Below are 23,355 nucleotides of genomic sequence, written 5' to 3' on the forward strand. Positions count from 1 at the left end.
TCAGGCACCAAAATTTATCTGTAGGACCTCACACTGTATGTTTTGCTCCTTTTATAATCCCATTAAGGCTAATTTACTCAAAACATGATCTAGATTCATGAACTGAGTCTTGCAGCAAGTAAAATGACTTTCGTATCAGACTGATTTTTCTCACAATACTAGAGATGTGTTATAAACATACAAAAATATAATAAACATATATTAATAATAAATAAATATACATGGTTTCTGTAAATGGATAAATTTTAAATTAGATTATTAAATAGAGTATCTAAAGTATAAAATAAATAGGTTAAATTTTAAATAAATATATATATTATTTTTTATTACCAGTTTTATGACATTCTCTTTCCTACATGTTTTCCTTTATTGTCCAGGAATGTTTCTTTGTGACATCAATAAATAGCCACAATATGTTAACTTCTTTTTACAGCTGCATTTATCAACTTAGCTTACATTGACAAGCATAAAAGACCAGCTCATGCAACTGTATTATTTATAAATCTAACATATTTTGTGCACTGCAAAATGTGAATGGGAGTAGAAAGCTAATCAGTTCTTCTTACTCATGATGAATGTAACCTGAATATTACTAAATCCTAAGAGCATTGTCCAAGTCTTCAGTATTATCCTTAACCCTGTAAATATTAGCTTTTTGTGATGGGATTGGTTTTCACAACATAAATTATTTACAAAACTGAACATACACCTTTTGGTAGCTGAGGCTTACTGAAGCAGTCTGGGCACTACTTTTCCATACAAAATTAGTGGAATATTTCCATTCTCTCTGTTAGCTAAGCTAGACTGTAAGGCTATAATTATGCTGTTTGGTCACTCGGTTTTATGAAAATACTGAGTTGTTTCTAAGTAGCTGCACATTCCACTGAAGAGAAATGAGAGTTAAAAATAGACAGAACAATTAATTGTGAGGTACCTGACTACTTGCTGTACTTGATGAACACCACATTCAAATCAAATAGCAAGAACACACAGAAATAGTAAGGGGAGTTATGAAATGTCCTCATTAGACAGATGAAACTCAAAGACAAAACAGGACTGTTGAATTTCTCCTTGGGAATTATAACATCTTGCAGATAATGTAAATCATTCCTTGCTAAACCTGCTACTGTTTATGATTATATATTTCCTTTAGGTCACAATTATAGCCAGACTTCGCTATTGAACGTTCTACCAATTTACCAGAAATTCCGCTGAAAATTCAGTGATGTGTAAATCTCTACATCTATACTTTATTCTTTTCTTAAAAATAAATCTGATGCTTTATTTATTTGCATCTTTTGATGCCTAAGCTCTCATCTGCAAGCTGCCTAAAATACCTGCAAGGGCCTTTATGCATCCTGCTTTATCACTATGAGGTAACTGGACTGAAAATGAAACTGGATGAAGTGAAATACATTCATGTAACCCAATGGTTCTTTACCTTTCCTCTTACTCATTTATCCTCTGACCTTTTAAAATAACTGTTATGGATCTGACTTTGTAAAGATTTAAAAAGAAAAGCATTTCACTTTTGTCTTTCTTACTGGCAATATTCTCTGTAAGCATTAGACAGTTATTCTGAGACTTTTTTCTACCTGGCAGGCATTTTGGACATTTTTTGGTGTTTTATTAATAAAAATTAAAAGCTAGCAAATATTTTTGCCCATATTCACAGAATCACAGAATCATTCAGGTTGGAAAGACCTCCAAAATCATGGAATCCAACATTTGACCTATCTCCACCTTGTCAATATATTCTTAATGTACCCTTGTTATTAAGAGATTGGCTTCGCATCTTCCTTTTTTCCCCCTGACGTGATTAAAAAGATACAAATTGTTCTTCCAGATGCTTTTGGCAGTTTCCCATAGACTTTAAATAAACTCTGTTGTGACTCAAAAGTATAATATTAGTCACAATGTAGTGAATTAGACCATTATAATGCTTCTGAATGCAAATCAAACCTTTTTGAGATAAAGAATTGAATTAATCACACTTGGAGAGAGAAGACCTAAACAAAGGACACAAGCCACCAGAGCACTCAGAAACTTTCTTGAAAAAAGAAATGTCAAAAAATCCCTGTTTCACATTTTTATAATATTAATTCAATACTGATAGTTACTATATAAGAAAGATTATAAAAGTCTAATTTTTACAAACTGACTATTTCTCCAATTATCTACTTTAGCTAGGGAGCTCAAATATCCTGAAGCTATCTATGCAAAAGGTCTTAGCATTTCATATAATCACACTTTATCTGAGAAAGATTTAATGAAAGAATGTACAAAATACTAAAAGATACACATGACTCATCCACAAAAAGGCTACCACTGGTTACTACTGAGTAGCAAAATAAGAGAAAAAAATACAGCCTGATTACCAGAAAATGATAATTTTAAACCCTTCTTCTACTTTGCAGATCAGTGAAATGCATTTGCAGATTTCTGAGCAAGTTGCATCCGCTATGATGAAGGCACAGGACAATGAGGTCTTAACCCAGCTCTCAGGATTTCTGCATTACCCATTTAGGAAATTACTTGTCTCCTTGCCCTTGACAGTGGGACAAGAGCCAGAAAGCCGTAGAAGCAGGATAAAAGCATATTTGGTCTCTTAGCTTCTGGAAGTGTCTCTTTTGATTAATGTTCTCAGTGGAGTTCATTGTTGACTTGTAACACATAAGATGCAATTCAATTCACCGATGAAGACATCTACCTCAGCCAGTAACCCTGCTGACACTGAAATTCTGCATCTTTGTGATTTGAACCACTGCCAGCTTGTCTACCTTTGAAACACCCCACTTATGGAGGCTACACTGATACCCTTGGGAAATCTGAAGTGTCCTTGAAAGAGTGTACGATCCTGTGTCTGGAAAGAAATATAACCTAGATGCAGATGGATGTGCAAATTCAGAGACAAGACCTGCAGCATAAGTGGAGTTTTTGTCTGGACTAGCTGAAAGCTTTCACATCAGAAGTATGGTAAGCCAACCAGAATCACTCAACGAGAGAAAAATATGCTAAATTAACACCTGAGTTCTTCTTCCACACCAGAAGCAAAATGGGTAGAAATCTTTAAGTGTGTGAAAACTTTGAGGTCATAACACGACCAGATGCTACGGGTAATACGTATGATAAAGGAGTAGCAAAACAACTTCTGCAACCAAAATATCTGTGCAAAATAGCACACAAGTAAAATCATTAAGTTTTGCAATAACTTCAAATGTTGCAATAACTTACTTTAAATGCAAGGTAGCCCTTAATTTTGAGTTGGAAAAAAATGTTCACTCTGTATTATTTTGATCTCTAACACATGTTAGCGATTCAGTGAATGATAACTGTTCCCAGAGACTAATTAATTTTAGATTTATGGAATGCTTTTCTTCACAGGAAGAAATCTAGTCAAGTTTAAAAATATTCAGCTAATCATTAATTCAATGCCATCTGTTCATAATTCAGTTACAACTACAATATTTATCACTCTAAGAATAGCCTAAGGAAAAAGAAGTTATTTTCAGAGATATATTTATATATTAAAGAAATTTTCAAAATCCATAATAAATATATCTTTAACAATGCTGTACATGCTTGAGATAAATTATATCAAGACAGCTCAGCACATCTACAAATGGCACGATTAAACATGTCTAGTATTGGCATAATTTGGAACTTGAAACTTAATCCTGTACTAAATGGAGGCAAAAGAAAGGCAAATAAGCAACTTCATTTATAAATAAGCACAAAAAAGCAGCAATGTTCTAGCTGTGGTTATCAATTGCTATTTTACAATGTATTTTAATGTTTCAGTGTTACATTGAAGTTCATTTTGGAACTATATTTCTTATGGGACTTGGAGCAGTGCTCCAAGTGAATGAATAGAAATTAAACTTCAATATTGATGTTTTTATAAAACAATAACAATTTCAACATAAAACTGAGATGAAATTTCTAATAGTCTAAAGATATGTGAGGGGAATTTCCATGAAACAGAAATCTTTTTATTATTTATTTTTTAATATTAGTAATCTAATTTATATGAACCAGAACTTTCTCTCTAAGAGGTTCACAATCTCACATGGACAAATAATTTTCATGGGCAAACACAAATGTTTCCAAGCCTGACTGCTCACTTGCAAGAATCTCTTTCACAAATAGAAACAGGCTAATTTCCCATAAATGCTTAAGTAATAAAACTGATAGAACTCAGACTTTTTAAGGATGATTTAGCTGAAGAAAGAATCTAAGTCTACAATCAAATTACTTCTTGCCCCTATGTTTGAAAAATCTCTTTGCTGTTATTTCAACACCTCTAACACAATCAGCAGGCTGTTGAATTTCTACCTCCAAGTGTTCTCTGAAATAAATATGAAAATAAAGAACACCAGAAAGATCTCACTGCCCTTCTCTTTCTTTTAAATTATGTCTTTGTATTTAATTAACTTAAAATAGTCTTCTCAATTTTTACCCCTATTTTGTACTTCACCTCTTAGATAAATATATTCCTGACAATATTAGTGAGCTGTCTGAACATCCGGGAAAAAAGGGGTAAAAATAAAATCTTAATGTCCTGTTAGAGACTTGTTAAAGGTCCAGATGTTGTAGGTAATTTAATAGTGCTTAGCACCCAGCAGCAGCCTTGTGAATGTCACAAGGCATGCACAGCAGCTGTTTTTGAAGTTAAATGAAGTATTAGCTTCAGATAAAGCTAAAGACAAAGAATTAGGACCATCTTTGGAAGATGTATGCTGCCTCCTTCAAACCCACTCCTATACCTCTAAAACCTACTTATTTCCTCTAAATAACCCCATTTCTTTGACTCTTGGGATGTCTCTCCTAGGAAAGACACTTCTCCTTCCCTGCTCTGAACATTTGGGCAGTAGTTAGGCTCTCTGTCCTGGCCAACAGCATGCGGGTAACAGCAGCAGGACAGATGGCAATGGATTAATGTTTAAACACTAACACTTCTGCAGCACCATGAAAACACTAATTACCTCTTCCCACTCAGACTCTACTTCTACAATTAAATCAATCAACTGCTCATAGTTCCAGGTCCTCTGATTTGTTATGGGGTCGGGTTGGGTGGGATGGGAAGAGGAAAAAATATTTGAGAATTACAACAGAATACCTTTTTCTCTCTTTCAGTGCCAATTTTCTAGAAACAGTGAAAAGGTCCAGAGTTGTATTTAAAATACAATAAAGTAAAATAAAAAGCCTGTAAAGCACCAAAGTAAACTGGACTGAAGTACCATTGCCAGATAGCTATTGATAATTAAAATCTACTTCAGTATGTGTCCAGGTTCACTACAGGTGCTCTGGGGTCAAAGTTAGCACTGATATGAAACACTAAAAGGCAGTGAGCTGAAGCTCATACCAAGCAGATTGGACATCATTCTGCACAGTCATTGCTGTACTCCTGCTCCCCTCCATAATCCCTGCCTGGAAAACACTGATTTAGTGCTCCCTTTCATCATTTTCATATCACCTCTAAAGTGACAGTGGGTATAGACCATTGTGCTTTCATGAGAAAAAGAGGCTTGTGGTGGCTTCTTTTTGAAGGCTGCCCTGCAGGAAGCCAGCACCTCATCAGTCCTTAGCATGCCAGGTGTTCCTGCCAACACCACATCAAAAATAAGGTACCGGACCTTAAAATTCCCTCCGAATTTAGATCATGGACAAACAAGGAAAGGAAATAAGCTGCATTTATTTTGTCTATGGTACAAAAAAAAAAAACTTATCAGACTATTTATAAAAGTACAAAGTGTGTTTTTCTTTTTGTCTGTCATTACAGACAGAAAAGATGCTTCTTATGTTAGATCAATACAACTTCAGATATGAACTAACATGAGCTGTACCTTGTGTCCGAGGTAGAAATAGTCTTCCTGAGCTCAGACTGAGGGAAAGAAAAAGAGAAGAAAAGTTGGATCAAGACTCAAATGACAAAAACTTTTAGAGTCTGAAGAAGGTAGAAAGAAGAAAGAAAATATACTGAATGCAGAAATAAGGGGATGGGGAAGAGGTCTTAAGACCTCAGCTCTGGAAGTACTGGAATTATTTGTTTTAAGATTCAAAGAAGATTCTGTATAACACACTACTGAGGATGATAAAACTTAAAGCAAAGAATCATATCCACTGCACAGACATTTTGGATAAGGTGTTCATTATCAATAATGCATAAGCACTCTCTCCCTTGAAACAACCATGCTTAAATTGCACAGAATTCAATTACTGTTCTACTGCTGCTTGCAGTTGTGTTTATTCATAGAGAATTTTTAATTCTTGATATCCCAACTGATGTGATATGCTCTTGTATCTCAGGAAGGAGGTATCAGGCTAAATAATGGCAATTCCTTCAAGAAATAATTACTACTTCATCCTAATAACTGACAGAGGGATATCTTATTGCTCTATTTTTACAGCATAATTTTCCTGTAGCAATTCATGTGGCAATGAGGGAAACTTAGGGTATATTTAATACCATATAGTATTTCAAATATTAAACAGCAATGAAGTGTTATGTCTGCACATAACATACAATAAGATCATCATAATGATATGAAAGATATTGTTAAAAAACTGAAAATATGCCTAATTTATCAAATGGATTCAGAAGTATGTGTAAAGCATCTCTTTCTTCCAAAGAGATCTTGGTAACCAAGCACAAACTGGAGAGAAAATAATTGATGTAGTACATTTAATATTTTTATGAATTAATTGTGTAATGGATGTGTAAAAAAGTATTACTTTTCAATCCAATTAATGCAAGGGCTTGCCACAAAGCGATATTTGCCATAGCTGAATTTCAAATGCATGCATGAAGATTAACACAGAAAAATGATGCAACTAATTTACAAGTGAAATAGAAACAAAAATTAGAAAGGAGTTATCTTTCTCTTGATGCTGAATCAGAACAAAAAAAAATGCTTTCTATTATTTGTAAATTACTTAAACAGAGAATTGCAAGAGAAATATGGATGAATTTCAAATAAATTATGATGTTAATTTTTTCAGGATAAGTTTGGCAGACCCATCAAAGTTCTGGCAAGCAGGTCAAAGTTTGGACCAGTTTTCAGAGACCTTCACATTTTCCTAATATCTCACTTTAGGATAATTAATTAATGTGAGTGGATTATCATGACAGTTTAGCCAAAGTCATTAAGAGTATATATGAGGTGAACTCCTATCACAAAACCTGTTACAGCACAGATGCTTTGTAAAAAGACTTTTCTATGACTAGACAGGCAGAAATGGAGGCAACATCATGTTGCACTGTAAATTATGAGGAGGGATGAGACTCAGATTCCAGCTGGACATTTCAACTGTTCTGAGCAACATGGCTCACTTTCTGACTGCCTCTTGGCTCATCCCACGTGCTTTGCCAGGAGGAGACATAAAGCCATATGGCCTTCCAGGCACTGCTCCATCATTCCCTCTGCAGTGACTCCTGAAGATGAAAGAAATCCTTTAATTCTGCATTATGTGCAAGGTAAACTAACCTGTATAAAAAAGAACAAGCTATCTCCCATTTACCTCCATTTAAAAGATCTTACAATGGATTTGTACCACAAACTAGCACACGAGATGCATTTTCACCTCCTGATAAATTTGTTATGTTCCTACATTTGGGAAGAATGCTTAACTGGCTAAAAAAGTTAAAGAAATATTATATTTTAAAATTAGTACACTCAGAATGTATAGGATTTTGCTGTGTAAATTATCCAAATACTCTCTGAATGACAACTACCTAATCTAAAGTAACAGGGAAAACACCAACTAATGATTGTCAACCGAAAATTCCATTTAAGGTGCAAAAAACCTGAAAATATGTAAGCAATGCAAGTAATTTAGCCCAGAAATTAGGGACTCTGTGTTCATTTTTTTCTGTATTAAAAAATTAAGAGGAAGTGAAGTAACTATAAGTTGAAAACCTTCACCACAATAACTTGATAAATGAAAAAATGTCCCAAAAGAAGATTTTAAGCTATTACATATTCATTCTGAATTTCAATGTGAAATTGTCCTCTTTGTATACAATTGCAAAAACTGGACCACTCATTCATCTAAGTGTGGTAAAATGAATTGCCTACATTGCTTATTTGCATACATTAAAGTGGTATTAGGGACCAAAACTTGTGTTTATTCAGTCTGTATTTCAGTTAAGGAATAGAAATTGAGAGAATGCTGAGAAATGGATAATTGATTTATCTGGCTTTGTTTTGCCATATCTTCTTAGCAATAATAATTATCCTGCTGTACCACAGTAGTTACAAGAGCAATTGCCTTAATATGGAAATTAGACTAGCAGTAAGTTTAATCTATTTCAGATTTTTGAAATCTTGCTGTAGTTTGGAATGACAGGTAGACAAATCTCTTTGTGAGCAGGAGAAAGCCTTTCTTTCACATACTCCTGACAAATTCTAATCCATGTTTGCCCAGCTGAAAGGCAGAAACTGATGAGGGATCATAAACCAACTCATCCCTTTCCTCCCAGCACTCTACTACAGATGATACAAGAACAATTATGCAGATAAGAGAAGAGCTGAGACCATTTTTTCCCTTTTCCAACAGTAAGGAAAGGATGTATGTGCATGATCATCGTAAAACCACTCTCTTCTTGCAATACTTAGGAGAAAAGACCTTACATTTGAGGCTACAGTATATGCAAACAAGATTCAAACCCAGAAACATTTCTTGTCTCATTAAGCATGTTATTAATGGATACTTAGTTCAAGTTCATAAAAATCTCAAACAAATGTTTGACAATAATACCAATGATTTAGAGCAACATGTATAGACATATTTGTACTTGTACGTTATTATTATTGTTAGTACCCGATAGAGCGAGATCATATTATAACATTTTGTTACTCCCACAGATGATTCTAAAAGCAAGAATACTTAAAATGTTGTATCTTGTTTCAGATCTTCATTGATATCTAATTGTTGCAAAGACAGCACCAGGATATTACAGCGACCTGATGAAGGTCTTCAGGGTGAGAGAAGTGGACGAGAATCTTGGTTCATGATCAGAGGGCTAGATTTATTGATATATGATATATAATACATTATAACTATACTAAAAGAAATAAAGAGAGAAGTTGCTGAGGCTTGCTAAGCTAAGAATAGCATAGAAAAGAATGAATAACAAAGTTCTGTGTCCAGCAGAAAGCAAGGACAAACTCTCCCGTGAGTGGTCAGCAAATCCAAACACTCACAGAAGAACAATCACAGATGCTCCTGTTACATTCCACATCAGCAGATAATTATTGTTTACATTTTTCTTCTGGGGCCCCAGCTTCCCAGAAAGAACAAATCGTAAAAGAGAGGATTTTATGACAAAATGTCTGCGACACCAGGAGTGGCCTTTAGGCAATGAGTTACTTTGGGGACCTCAGAAGTGAAGGGGTAGCAGGATGTGTTACCTGCTAAGGTATCCCTTGATATAAGCATAGGGAACTGCCATACAGCATATAGGTATGGATGATGAAGGAGGCTCTCACTCCCACAAAGTTACATACCTGCAGTTTCTAATGTCCAACAGTTTCTGCACAAGAAACCAAGCACTCTTGATGGAGCCCCACAAGTAAGCAAGCACATTTTAAAGACAAAGATCTCGGAATACACAAGACAAGTTTTGTGGTAAATGTATGGAAAGGATCTCCATGTGTGACAAGTTATTTGAGTAAATCTTTTAGCAGTGTTATCAGTCTTTAGCAGTGCTGTAATTGGAAATCATACATCTGCCTGCTATTTTCAAAAAGCAGCTGCAAGAATGTGATATAACTTTGGTATTCAAATAATTTTTTCTGAATTTGCATGGCTCTGGAGATCTCAGTGACTAGAGAGACAGGTTCAGGAGCTCTCCAAAGCTGTGACTTGTACAGGTCTGGATGTCTGTGAGAGTTATGATTCTGTCTGAGGGCTGAAAGCTTAGCAAAAATTAAATGCTTTTTTTTTTTTGTGTGTGCATTTCAGATATCCCTAGAGTTCTTTATGAATTGAAAAGGGTCAAACAGTAGCAGAAATACCTGTCAGAAGCAATTATTGCAGTAAGGAAAAAAGTAAGAAAAAATACCTCTCAAAAAAAAAAAAACCAACAAAGTTGAAATAATAATCCAACCTGAGGATGAATTTACATTAAATAAAATGTGTGTTTCAGTTTCAAATGTCACATTACATTTTTTTAGTGCTTGTGAGCCTAATATACTCCACTCAGAAGCAGGCAGAGGTATCTAAGATATGTGCAGACAGCATGGAGACAAAACACTTGTGGTTCAAAGGGAGCAACTAATGTGCATTTCTAAGATTGGTAGAAAAAAAGAATAATTTTCCATATAAACTGTGCAAACATTGATTAAACAGAGAAAAAAGATTGCGTAAAGGTAATTCTGTAGAATGCACACTACAGAAGTATAAGTAAGTAAGGGCTGAGAGGGGAGAGATCTGTCAATTTATCCAGCGAAATTCAATGGATTGTCATTTTTTCATCTTTATTCTGCACATACAATTCATGTCTGTGCTACATCTGCTCCATTGGACTTAAATGGCATGTCTAAAAACTGAAGGCTGTGGAGTCCTCTTGGAGATGCAGACACAAACTTGGCAGTTTCCAGACCATATGTCATGAATAGACTGGAGTACAAACCAACATCTCTTGCTCAGTTGGTACAGTTCCCAACAGAAAGCATTGCTACAGCTGTGACTTTCTCTCCGTACAGATTTTGGTGCCAGTATAAAAAATGCTGTACTGCAATAATGGGTGTACCCTTGGTCCTTTATGTCCTGAAGCATAACTTGAATTTATACCATTTAAACATGCAACCACTCAATCATCCAATACACTTAGTTACTTTTTTTAAAAAAATTATTTAATTTCCTTTGTCTTCACTCCTTCTAGATCAGGATGTTTCCCAAGATGTCTTAATGATGCACTTTAATGACATATTCTGTCACTTACAGAATTGAATAACCCTTTAAGAGTTTCACTGGATTTTTTTCCATCTCCCTTAATGAACATATACCATATTCCCCCCAGCCCAATAATAACACTTTTTACATTAATCCATCTTCCTATTACAGTTCTAATTATATGCTCTTAAGGCTGTCTTATTCTTACATGGCATGGTTACAAATACCACACAAAGAATTTTTAGTTGTCCTAAAATTTGGCATGAGTGGCAATGTGGATGCCAAACACAGGATGAGACCAGCCTATTTGCTGGTTTGTGGTATCACTTCAGTCCTGTGAAATGAAGATAAAATGCCAATGATATCACATGTATGAAAAGTGCATTATCATCCTTTTGAATGCACTGGCATCCCTCTTTCTTTGTAGAATGCTCCTGCCATGCATATTAATATGTAGTCTATTTTTTTACTGCTTATTATTCAACTCTTTAAAAACTGAAGAGATAATGACATTTCAAAGTTTTAACAAGATTTTTTTTCCCCAAGACATGATAATTTTCGTTTTTGTTGTTGTTTAAAACATTTTTCCTCACTGTTTATTTTTATTCCTTTCACTGGGCAGCCACACAAACAGCTGCTTCAGCACACATCACTACTGAATGGACAGAGAGCATTTCTAAAGACAGGGACTTTCTGGGGCACATTTACAACCAATAGGAAAAAAAATATTTTCTTTTGTCAGCAAACTTTGTATGGAAAATACCCCTACCATTCTTCCAGCAAATGTGGCCATGCTTTTACCCAGACAAAAGTAAAAACTTGTCTCTGTTGTGTTTTTCACAACAAAAAAAATTAGAAGGGAGTGCCTTAATAATATATTTTTACTTTTAGATTCCTGTAAATGTCTTTGATTTCTTAATAGGACAACATTCAGGGTTTACTAACTCTACTGGCAGTTATGACTGTCTTTATTAAGAAGTATTTAATAAGAGATAAGGAGTATTTTAACATGCATCCAATACTGTACCAGGGATTCACAAAAAAAAAATCAGAAAAATATTTTTATACTGATATAAGAAATAACAAAGGTCACATATGAAACAAAGAGGGAGATAGATTAAGAAGTAAGGTAAATACAATATTAAAATTTAACAAGCTTCTAGTCTCCAGGGACGGCACCAGCTGCACACCAAGAAGCTTAAGGAGTTCACCCTAATGACAGTAACATAAAAACATAGGTTTTTTTCAGAAATCCATGCTTTTAGAATATTAACCTCTAGTGTGATGCCTTTAAGTAGGTCATCCTCAATAAACTCACACACATTTTCAGTGCTGGATTTACTCAGCCAGAATAGTGTCAGTGATAAAAATATTATATCTATTTCAGCCAATGTGAATGTCTGCCATGGACAACTCACCTTTTTGCAGTTACCAGCTGAACAAGAGGTTTTAACAATAGAGTTACCAGATGATAGAGAACTGCATTTTGTAATTGCACTGGGCAAGTACAATATGGCCAGAACAGGTGTTACCTTAATTTTCCTCATCTGTACCTGCTAGCAAGTCTGGTTACCTTTGCACGCTCATTCGATGTGGATGCTCAGGGAAATCAGTGCAGATGGTGTGTCACTGTGTGCACTTGGAAAAGATTTTTACCACTAGAAGCCACTGTCTCCAGTCACTATGAAAACTTAGTATAGATTACAACCAGAGTTTAAGTTAAAATTATTTGTAGGCATAACCTCAGCACATGAGGAAAACACAATGAATAAAACACATCTTAATCCAGAAGTAAAATGAAAAAAATGAAAACAAATAAAGTCTAAGGGGTGTCTCCTTGAATTTGTTATACTAAGGTCATATGAATGTATGTTGTTATATTTTTTATCCCATTCCCAGTCAATATATATTGTATTGTACCAGAATTAGTAAATCATTTCTCAGTGATTCTTCTGGCCAATATTCTTAAAAATAAATTAATATCAGTACTCCTCTAGTTCAAAAAAAAAAAAATTATTTCATATTTATTAACACAAGAAGTATGATTCATACTAAAAACAAAGTATAACAATAAATTTCATAAAACGGGGGGAAATACATGGTAAGTGAAAAAGATAAGTAGAGGATTCTTTAATATCCATTTCATTTGGAACTGCTATATTTTATACTTCGTAAAATATCAATTTTAATGAATGGCTGGAAATATGTTACCTTTTCATTTAATGTTTGTAGTGACTAGGAAAGCATTTTGGTTTTTGGGCATTTTTTTCTGATTTTTAACATTCTGTTACTCCAACCACTTTGAATATGTGCTGGTACAAATGCCCTACACAAGTGACAGGGCCAAATCAATTGCCACTGAAGTAATGGAGGACTGACAGAAAGTGTAAGAAAATTATGGTTATTTTCCTGCTGAAAGTGTTGTTGAAACATATTTTGCTGAGGCATTTTCAGTTTGTTTTGTTACAATGGTCTCAAAAATAACCATTTTTCATTAAGCTCTTTTCATTTTAGCTATTTTGAGGCATTTCTAGTTTTTCTTCTTGAGCTAATGCTGAATAATGCTCTTATGATCCATTGTATGCAATGGTTTTTGAGCATGGTGATGTGATTCCTTTTCCTGACTTTTTAGTAATATTTTATATGTGATGATAACAAATGAAACCTAATAATAAAGCTAAATTGACAAACATAACAGTCAATAAAGAACACTCACCTACTGTCAGTTGTCCAGTTAACTGTCCCATGTGATTTCTTGCATTCACTGTTACATTTCTGTCAGACTGTAAGACCAGTGGACTATCCTGGGAAACAAGCATGAGACAATAAATGTGAGAACAAAAAATTGAGGTAAAATTAAGTTAGAACTTAGTATTAACATGCATGCTGAGAGGGAAGTTGTGTCAAGCATAACAGTCCTTTTTAATAATTTCATTACATATTTTGCAAGTCAAATTTTTATATTAAAGGATACCAAGAGTTCTAATTTAAACTTGAAATCTTTGTGCATACAATCCCTGCTTCAGAAATCAGATTTCAACTTGATTTCTTTGCATGCCCAAACACCCAAATTTGGGTTTTAATTTCCTGTTAATATTATAAAGTTCCAAATTCAAAAAACCATAATGCCAACCTGTTCCACTAGCCTTTCCCATATATGGTTAACCTATACTTTTCTAACTACCTAACTAATACTATATTGTATTATTCCATTAATCTGCACAATCTATAATATTGGTATTGCTCTTAGTAACACCTTACAAACACAGATGTAAAGATTAGAGATGAAGATAAAGAAAATTGTTACTCTCAAAGAAAACAATGAGGGCACTGGAAGGTGAGACCTTGTAGCAGAGAGCCCTGATCCACGGCCATTAGTACTTTACAGGTATACTATTAGGGATCAAACTGATACAGCAGGGAGACAAACACTTTATACTAACCACAGTCTTAACATTCCTTTCTAGAAGAACGAGGAGCCACATGCACTCCTTTAAGGGAAGTGCAGATGTGCAGGAAAGGAGCAGAGCTTCAACAGAGAGCCAAAAGAACCAGCCTAAAAAAAAGTGCAAGCTCACCAATCATGCTCTCACTGGAGTGGGGTGAGAGCATGAGAGAAGTAAAAAAATAGGATTGTGACTGCTGCTGCAGAAAGGCACTTTTCTTGCTGAAATCACCTGGTAGCACACAGCTCATTCCCTGAAGCTTGCAGAGAGACCATGGGTCCTGCAATGCTCCTGGCAGTTTGCTAGCACTCAGCATGCTTACGTATGTTTACCCAACAGCAGGAACACATCTGACAGAAACAGCTGGGGATGTGCCTTAGGTAGGAATGACTAAAGGCTAGGAAGAGATTTGGGAAATTTATTATATACTTGTTATATTCTTATATTCTTCCCTAGGCATCCATTATTGGTTATCCCTGGATTAAGCATGTAAGGTTAAAGAGACCTCATATGTGTGTCTCTTAATATATTGGTTCTTGCTGTTCTTGAAAGTTTTTTCAACAAGAAGGAAATTACATAAGGAGACATAAAGATTTATTTTTACCTGAATGATGCATAATTTCTCTAAAATTTTCTGTGCTTTACAGACCTTTCCTTTGTATCCAGAGTTTTCTTGTACAAGAAACATTCTTCCCAGTTGTTTTCACTATGATCATTAACTTTAAATGATAATCTGTTTCCTGGGAAGCCTGAAATGATTTTGAGATAATTTCAAGGAGTTCAGGTGTATTTAATCCCTCACTGGACTACGCTATGACCTCTCTAACATCCTGCCAATTACCTCTGCTTCACAGATTCTGGCAGATGAAAGAGACTGTTTGGCTTGCCCATTTTTCCAGATAAAAAGATATAATTATCAGTGAGACATTGGGTTCAATTTTACTAGTTTGAGATGAACATGTGATGCAATCAAGGGAGCTTCTGGCAACAAAAGCAGCTGTTAAGGACCTTTTTCTCACCACTTGATTTCCACTTTCCTTATGGTCTTTTGAAAATCATTAGTCCAGGCAACTGCTGCTCTGGGAAAAGCAGTTGTCCTAATAGGCATCAGCAAGGCCAAAGACTTTTAAGGAGCCCTTTTCACTTTTGTTAAGTAATTTTTTCGTTAAAAGTCTTCTCAGTTAGAATAATTTTATCCTATGCAAGGGAGGATACAGCCATGCCTATTTTTTCCAGTTCAGCAAAGGTTTGGAAACTTCTGCTCACAAAGACTGATCACAGTCTGATCTGAAGGTTTCTCTCCTCTCGACATAGAAAAACACTTAACACAAACCTCAGGCTAAAATCTGCCTCCCAGGTTCTAGTTTTGAAAAAAGAATCTTGGATAAAAAATTCCAAAATACAAGATAATGAAAAATTAGGTGAGCCAAGCCTTCTTTCTTCTTCTTTTCTTGTCTTATATAAAGGAAAAAAAAAGAGGGCTGAAGAAGTTAAGAACTTAAATCTATATTCCTCATTTTCTGATGATAGATACAGAGCAGCAATCTTAAATATTGGACCAAAGAAAATGCAGTGGCAAAACTCCTATGAATTTAGGAAGTCCAGCATTTCATCCACATTGTTTACCTGCACTTTATTTTATGCAGGAAGTGCCTAAAGACAGAAGTTGAAGGAATTCACAAACAGTCTACTCAGAGGAGCTAGACATTCAGAGAAGACTTAGCTGAAATAAGTGGAATTCTTGATCTGTAAGATGAGTATAAAGTGCAATGAATATCACTCATAGGAATACAAACATATTTAAAGCATAAAAACACTGGATAATTTTTTTCTCCCCATGACCAGTCCTGTTACTCTCTTGATGCAAACTTCAGGTTACGATTTGTGATGCCAATTCAAAAATTATACTGTAGATAACAAAACCCAACAATGTAAGAACATTCTTACAATTATATATAGCTTTAATAATGCCAATATGCTAATAACTAAAATATTACAGAAGGATACTGTCAGGGCCATGAGGGCTCTACCAGCCCTTACTGGCCCTACCAAATGTCCGTGGAAGGACCCATTTCAGTCCAGCCCCAACTGAACTGAACCCTTCTGGTTCATTTGTGCTACTTTTCTCTCCTCTATAAGCCCCAAAGCGCTACAACTTCAAGATGAAAGGTAAATCAGGTTAAAATGTTACAATAGTTACTTATTATCTGAAACAGGTTTACAGCTAGGAATCATAAAAGTAAAAACAAGCTAACTAATTTAGGGGATATTTTCAGAAAGCTTTCTGAAATTTTAATCCAGTTCTAAATACAATGAACCATTTGAGGAAAAAGGGTTTGGTTTTTAATTGTGTTTGTTTGGTTTGGGTTTTTTTTGAGTAAAAATCACAGTTCAGCAATAAATATCCACTTTTGGTTTTAGAATTAGACGAGCATATAATTGTAGGTATATGAAAGACTGATAGATTAAAATAATTTATAAAATAATTTTACCATTTTTAAATGAGCAATCATAGAAAAACTTTTTTTTAAATTTTAGACAGCTGGTTCAATTATTTTTAACAGATTTTGGAAAAATTTCATGCATTTTATACAGTATTCAAAAAGGCAATCCCAGCTAATTCGCTCAGATTTGAAGAGTCTTTCCAAAATGAACCTTTTAAATTAGAAACATTTTAAATGGAGAAATTTAATTCCAGTGAGTTTAATAAAACATTGGTTTACTTTAGGTAGGATGGTACACTGCATAATTAAATATATTCCCAAATTATGCTCAGAACACAGATAATTATGACAATACCAGCAACTCTGACACTCAGGAACAGTACTGATATGTCTACATTGTTATAGTGCAAGCAGTGGCTCTTTTATGATTTGATTTCTGTGCTTAGGCAAGTGTAACACTTCAGGTCTCTGGACTTCTACCTGGTGTCACACAGATGTAGACAGTAATGTAATAAGCAGGTAGGATGAGATCTTCCACACCATCTGCTGGCAGTTTGCAAGAAGATGTAATGCTATATATTCTTTTATTTGAGCCTACCCCCACTATGGGCAGCCAAAATAATTATGGCAGAACTTTTCTTTACAGGACACTTCTCAAAAATGCCCTGCAACACTCAGAATGACCATTGCATTACCAAGGCATCTTTACAGAAAAAAGGAAATCAGCATTAAACCTTGGTTTGCTAAGAAACTCACCATTATCAGATTTTAAGAAATACAGAGAATATGTTTCCTCACTGCTGCAGAGCACCACATTTTGTCTGTTGCTTTAGAGATCATGCTGTGGGTGCCACTGAACAAGCTGATTGTCTGCACCTGGTCAGTGACCCCAACAGAAGAATGAAACCTATATGAGTTATTTGACCACTACATAGAAACAAAATGAGAAATGAAAGAAATAGAAAGTACTGAGTGCTCTGGTCAGTGCAGCAGACCAAGGGAGTCAAAGGACAGATAAGTAGATGTGCAATAACTACAGGGGCAACTGCAGTTAAGGCAAATGACAGATGACAAATGTGAAGAATATCTTGGAGGAATTCAGTGCAAAATGTTTAGAAGAAGGGTATGAAAGACATAGTGTCAGTCAAGAAGGGTAGAACCTAGAGCAAAGAAGATGTGAGGGGATGGAAAAAACATTCTTTAGAGTTTATCCATGGTCCAGAACCAGAGCATCAGCATGTTTTAGCAACATTCCTTGCAAATGGGGAGAGATGGAAGATCTAAAAAACCACTCATTTGTAGGGCTTGGAGTCTCAGAGACAGACTTTCTATCATTAAGGTTATTACTAGCCCTAAACAAACATGAAAAAAAATGCATTAGGAAAGATATGAAAGAAAAAGACCTACAAATGAAAGCAATTGCTGAGTTATTGAGTACTTAAAAAATTGAAGGCTCCATTAAAACTGTTGGAAGTTTGTACAAGTTTGGAACTGTAAAAACACAAACTAAAGAAAACTTTTTCATCAGAATAGTCCTGTGATATTTTTTCCAAGAATATTTCCAATATTCCATTATACCAATTTTACCAATATTCAGCATTTCCAAGAATATTCTCAAAAAATTCCCAAGAATTTTCCCAAGGTGTCAGGACAGCAGAGACCCCAACACAAGTGTTTTTCAAATAGGGAGAAATTAATATAATCTATTGTCCGAGTTATTCCTGGGTAATTCTGAGCTGAAGAGTTAACATGAGTTTTGGTCCAATTTAATTAGATACTTTTTTTCTTCTTCATAGAAAATACAGATATTTTTTAAATTCCTGCTTTCCCAAAACAAAGTTTCACATGATATTTTAGTGTTCTTCCTGTCTAATTGTCCCTTCTAACATGAAAACCCCAATTTAATTGCTACTAATGACACTTAAAATCACAAATCTGATTGAAAATTTTCAGTAAGACATTTGGACTTCTGCTTTAAGGAAACATTCCAGATATCTTAAAATTTTGACCAAATGTTATTAAAAGCATGCATTTCTTCACATGAGATTTAAACACCAAGGAGGTTTGGAAAAGCACAAGCAAATAGTTTGAAACAAACAAATTAAACAACCCAGCTGATAGTTGAGGTTATTGCCAATGTTTCAAGAAACACACTTTCTAGATAATTCTTTTTCATCAAAGGATGTTCTCTTGATTCCCAGCCTTTGCTCTGTGTCCATATAATATGCTAAAGGCAATCACAGATATTGACTGACACACCAAATCAATTCCTGACACACCAAATCTCAGCTCAAACTCAGCTCAACCTACCAAAGTAACATAGATGTACCCAACAAGAATTATACACAGAGTTCCAAGAAGCCACATGAACAATGATCACAGCTATAACCTCCAGATAGACATAACCTACTTGTTTTACTTCCTTGTATAATGTACCATGACATTTTTATTATGGAGGAATCCAATCAAGCATAGAAAAACATACTTATAAAACAGAAGTAGAAATTTAAATAGCAGACAAAAGACATGGCTTTTGTGGAATTGATTTAAACATCAAATAAAATTTAAAGTGGGATTTAGGTATAAACATCTCAACTAAAAATAAAGCAGCACTACATATGTACTTGGAGGAAGCTTGTTAAATGCCCAAAGCTCACAACTTAGTCATTAAACTTGTGACACAAAAAGTAAAACTATATATCACTGAACTGCAAAGTCCCCCAAAACCTTAATGGACACAAATGTAGAAAACCGATATAAGTCCCAAAATCTGAAACAAAAACATTAAGGGTGGAATCACTGTACTTCACTCCTTTCAAACCTGCCAAAGTTCTTGTGGTGTGGGTGTATAACTTATTGAAAGGATTTTTGTCATTTAAGTTTTGCTCAATGGTCACCAACAATTCATTACTCCATTTTCAGCCTTGGAAAGCAGCCTCTCAGTTCTTGTATGTATGCAAGTATTGACCACACTATACCATCAGAGTGAAACAGGACTCTCTTTCCCATGCTGTTTTAATTTAAAATGCTACAACATGAAATATAGCAACAATTGACATCAGGAAGAGGATGAAGCTATCACATGAAAATCTATATAAATCAAAGTATATTCATGCTTTTGAAAGCTATTTCCCAACACTGCTTATTGAGTGAGAATTTCTCTAACTATTTTAGATTAAGTGGCTGAGAGAAGAAAAAGAAAAACCACCAAAATCCCCTCAATATGCTGTAGTGAGTGATCTGATAACCTGGATATTTTAAAATAATTTACAAGATTTCTTGTTTCTGAGATGCTTATGAGGAAAGTGTGTCAACACCTGTTCACTTGATCTATGTCAAGAATTATACATCATTTTTATGTGGCAATAAATGGAAAAATTGATAAAATTGAAAGAAATAGTCAAAATATAAGTTTTTTTCATTATATTTATCCATTTCTATGAAAAATCTGAAACAAAAGTTCTGAAAAATATGAACTCTTCAGCAAATCAATAGGTTCTGGGTTTCTCTTTTGTAGTGCCTTGCAGACATAGAGCAAAGGACTACAGGAAAATAATATTTCCATCAGCAGTTTTTATTTCACTAGGATTTCTTTGACAGATCTTTTCAAATTCTAAAGCTGAAGAAGAATAAACAAATTCTAAAGAAAGTTTAGGAAACAGAGAAAAATTTTAGAAATACATAAACTGTAGCAGAAATCTGGAATGAAGCTTATAGCTCAAAGCACAAAGAAAGACTTGCTGTTAAACAGAAAGTATTAGGAAGTCTTTAATGCACATTAAAATGAATATATTAAATAAAATTGTAAGGCAAAAATGGCAAGATGAGTCATTAAATCTTTAGTTAGAATGTTTTTTTAGGTGAATAATAAACCTATTATTTTATAGAATTATTCTATAGGTGGCAACTTATATGACTATATGATAGCACTAGTATTAACATCAGCTTTAAAAGAAAAAAATCAGAGAAGTTAACTGTATTTTTTGTTTCTTCACGTAGCTCTCTTAGTTTCTACAATATTATATTTTCTTTATATTTCCTGATAAGCCTTCCTTCAAGCACAATCACTCACTGCTGGATCCCAATTACCCCGGCAAAGCTTTCTGCATTGCTAGTTATCTCTACTGTTCCTGCGTTAAATAACCAGAAGCAAACACATCTCAAATGAACTTTGAAACCCTTAGCGAACAGAAGGGAAATTATTATTGTCACTTTACTGGGCCTTCCTCTGCACACACCCGCTACAATTGTTAGGTGCTTTCAGGCTGCATTATTGCACTTCATTGAGACAAGAACTATCAATTAGGTGGACAATTAGCATAATATACAACAAGGCTTTGGTCAAGGCATCAAAAGGAATGAGTAAGACTGGCAATTACAGGAATTACAGATAATTCACTGGTTTTCTAACCAGAACAGGAAGGTCAAAGAAGGTGTAACTCCCCCTAATAAAGAACGTGGAAAACTGCTAACAATGGATGAGGAGAAGGCTGAGAAGTCCTGAGGGAACTGGCTTATGTAGTTGCCAAACCATTCCCAATGATATTCAAAAAGTCAAGGCAGTCAGGTAAAGTCACAGGTGCAAAAAGGTAAATGTACCTACTTTTAAAAAGGGTAGAAATTAGGACCCTGGGAACTACTGACCTGTCAGACTCACATCTGTGCCTGGGAAGATCATGGAACAGATCCTCCTAGAAGCTGTGCTAAGGCTCATGGAAAACAGGGAGGTGATGAGATATAACCAGCACAGCTTTATCAAGGGAAAGTTCTGCTTGACCAAACTAGTGGCCTTCTCTGATGGAGTGATTACAAGGGTCAAGAGTGACAAGGGAAGGGCCACAAATGTCATTTATCTGTAAATCTGTAAAGCCTTTGACATGGTCCCTCAAAACATTTTTATTTCCAGATTGGAGAAAGATGGATTTGATAGGTAGACTGTTGAGTGGACAAGGAATTTTTTGGATGATCACATCCAAAGGCTGGTGGTGAACAGCTCCTGAGGGATATCAGTGATATGTTGCATCATTTTGGGGTCTGTATTGGGATCAACACTGTTTTAATGTCTTCATCAATGACAAAGTGGTTGAGTGCAGCCTCGGCAAATTTGCAGATGACCCCAAGCTGAGTGGTGTGGTTGACACATCTAGAGGATGGGATGCCATCCAGAGGGACCTGAACATGCTTGAAAAGGGGACCCATGGGAATCTCACACAATTTAACACACCCAAGTGCAAGGTGCTGCACCTGGGTCTGTGTGACCTCCAGGTATCAACACAGGCTGGGGATGAAAAGATCCAGAGCAGCCCTGCTGAGAGGGACTTGAGGGTGCTGTGAGAGGTTGGACATGACCCAGCCGTGGGCACTCACAGCCCAGAGAGCCAAAGGTGTCCTGGGCTGCATCCAGAGCCCCGTGGGCAGCAGGAAAGGGGGGGGATTCTGCCCCTCTACTCTGGTGAGACCCCACCTGGAAGGAACTTTGCATCCAACTCTGGGGTTCCCAACGCAGGAAGGACATGGAGCTGCTGGAGTGAGTCCAGAGAAGGGCCACCAAGATGACAAGAGGGATGAAGCACCTTTCCTATGAGGAAAGGCTAAAAAATTTGGTGTTCATCCTAGACAAGAGGTGACTTTGGGATTACCTAATTGTGGCCTTCCAGTACACAAAATGAGCCTACAAGAAAGAGAGAGAGGGATTTCTTACAGGAGTATGTAGTGATAGAATAAAGGGGAGTGGCTTCAAACTGAGTGCAATTTTAGATTACATAGTAGGAAGAAATTCTTTACTATGAGTGGTGAAGCACTGGTACAGGTTGCCCAGAGAAGTTGTGGATATTCCAGCCCTGGCAGTCGCCAAGGCCATGTAGAATGAGGCTTTGAGCAACCTGATCTAATGGAAGGTGCCACTGCCCATGGCACAGGGGTTGGAAATAGATGATCTTGTATGTGCCAGGACTGAAATCTTCAGCAATATTGCAAAGGTCTCAGCATCTGTTCTACCAGCTCCTAAGAAAGAAATTCAGTCCAAACTTGTCTGTGCAGCAATTTTTTTCACAAAAGCAACTTCTGTGGTATTATTGAGAAAATTCAATTTTGACTGTCCAGCTAGAAGAGTCAGGTAGCTTTCCACGTGGCCTGGCTGTAAAAGAACAAAAGCTAATTTTTAGCTGTTTTAATGATGGAACCATTACTTACACCTTTCCATACTCCCTGCAGACAGTCACAGTGTTCTTTTCAGGACCACCGGTACTTGCATTCCCAATGTCTCCTATCTTTTCATAAGAAAGCATTTGTCTCATGATTTCTTGTCATTTTCTCTTCTTGATCATTAAACTTCCCTAGGTGATAATGGACTACAAAACCTCTTTTCCTCCTCCTTTCTTTACTACACACCATTCCTGATTCTGTGGTTAAGGCTGCTCTGATTTTCCCTGGGGAAATGATATCTGCTGGCAACTTCTCACCTTAGGGAGGAGAGTGTGGTTTTCTCATATTGAAAGACAACCATAAAATTCTCTGTTAACAAACATAGCTGACATAAAAAGGAATGAAGATGTTTCATACCTTTG

The 23,355-nt window shown here is 35.6% G+C and overlaps 1 protein-coding gene across 1 annotated transcript in view; it reads right to left on the reverse strand.

Moving 5' to 3' along the window:
- Window positions 1–23,355, reverse strand: part of SGCZ (sarcoglycan zeta) — a 363,437-nt gene that overhangs the window by 49,917 nt on the left and 290,165 nt on the right. The window contains exon 4 of the mRNA XM_054294674.1: window positions 13,616–13,703. Coding sequence (XP_054150649.1) covers window positions 13,616–13,703 — 88 coding nt within the window. The remainder of the gene's footprint in view (window positions 1–13,615; window positions 13,704–23,355) is intronic.

Source organism: Melozone crissalis, unplaced genomic scaffold (genome assembly GCF_028551555.1).
Source record: "Melozone crissalis strain CALT ecotype California unplaced genomic scaffold, PUWL_Pcris_2 ptg000006l_1, whole genome shotgun sequence".
Taxonomy (NCBI): Eukaryota; Metazoa; Chordata; class Aves; order Passeriformes; family Passerellidae; genus Melozone; species Melozone crissalis.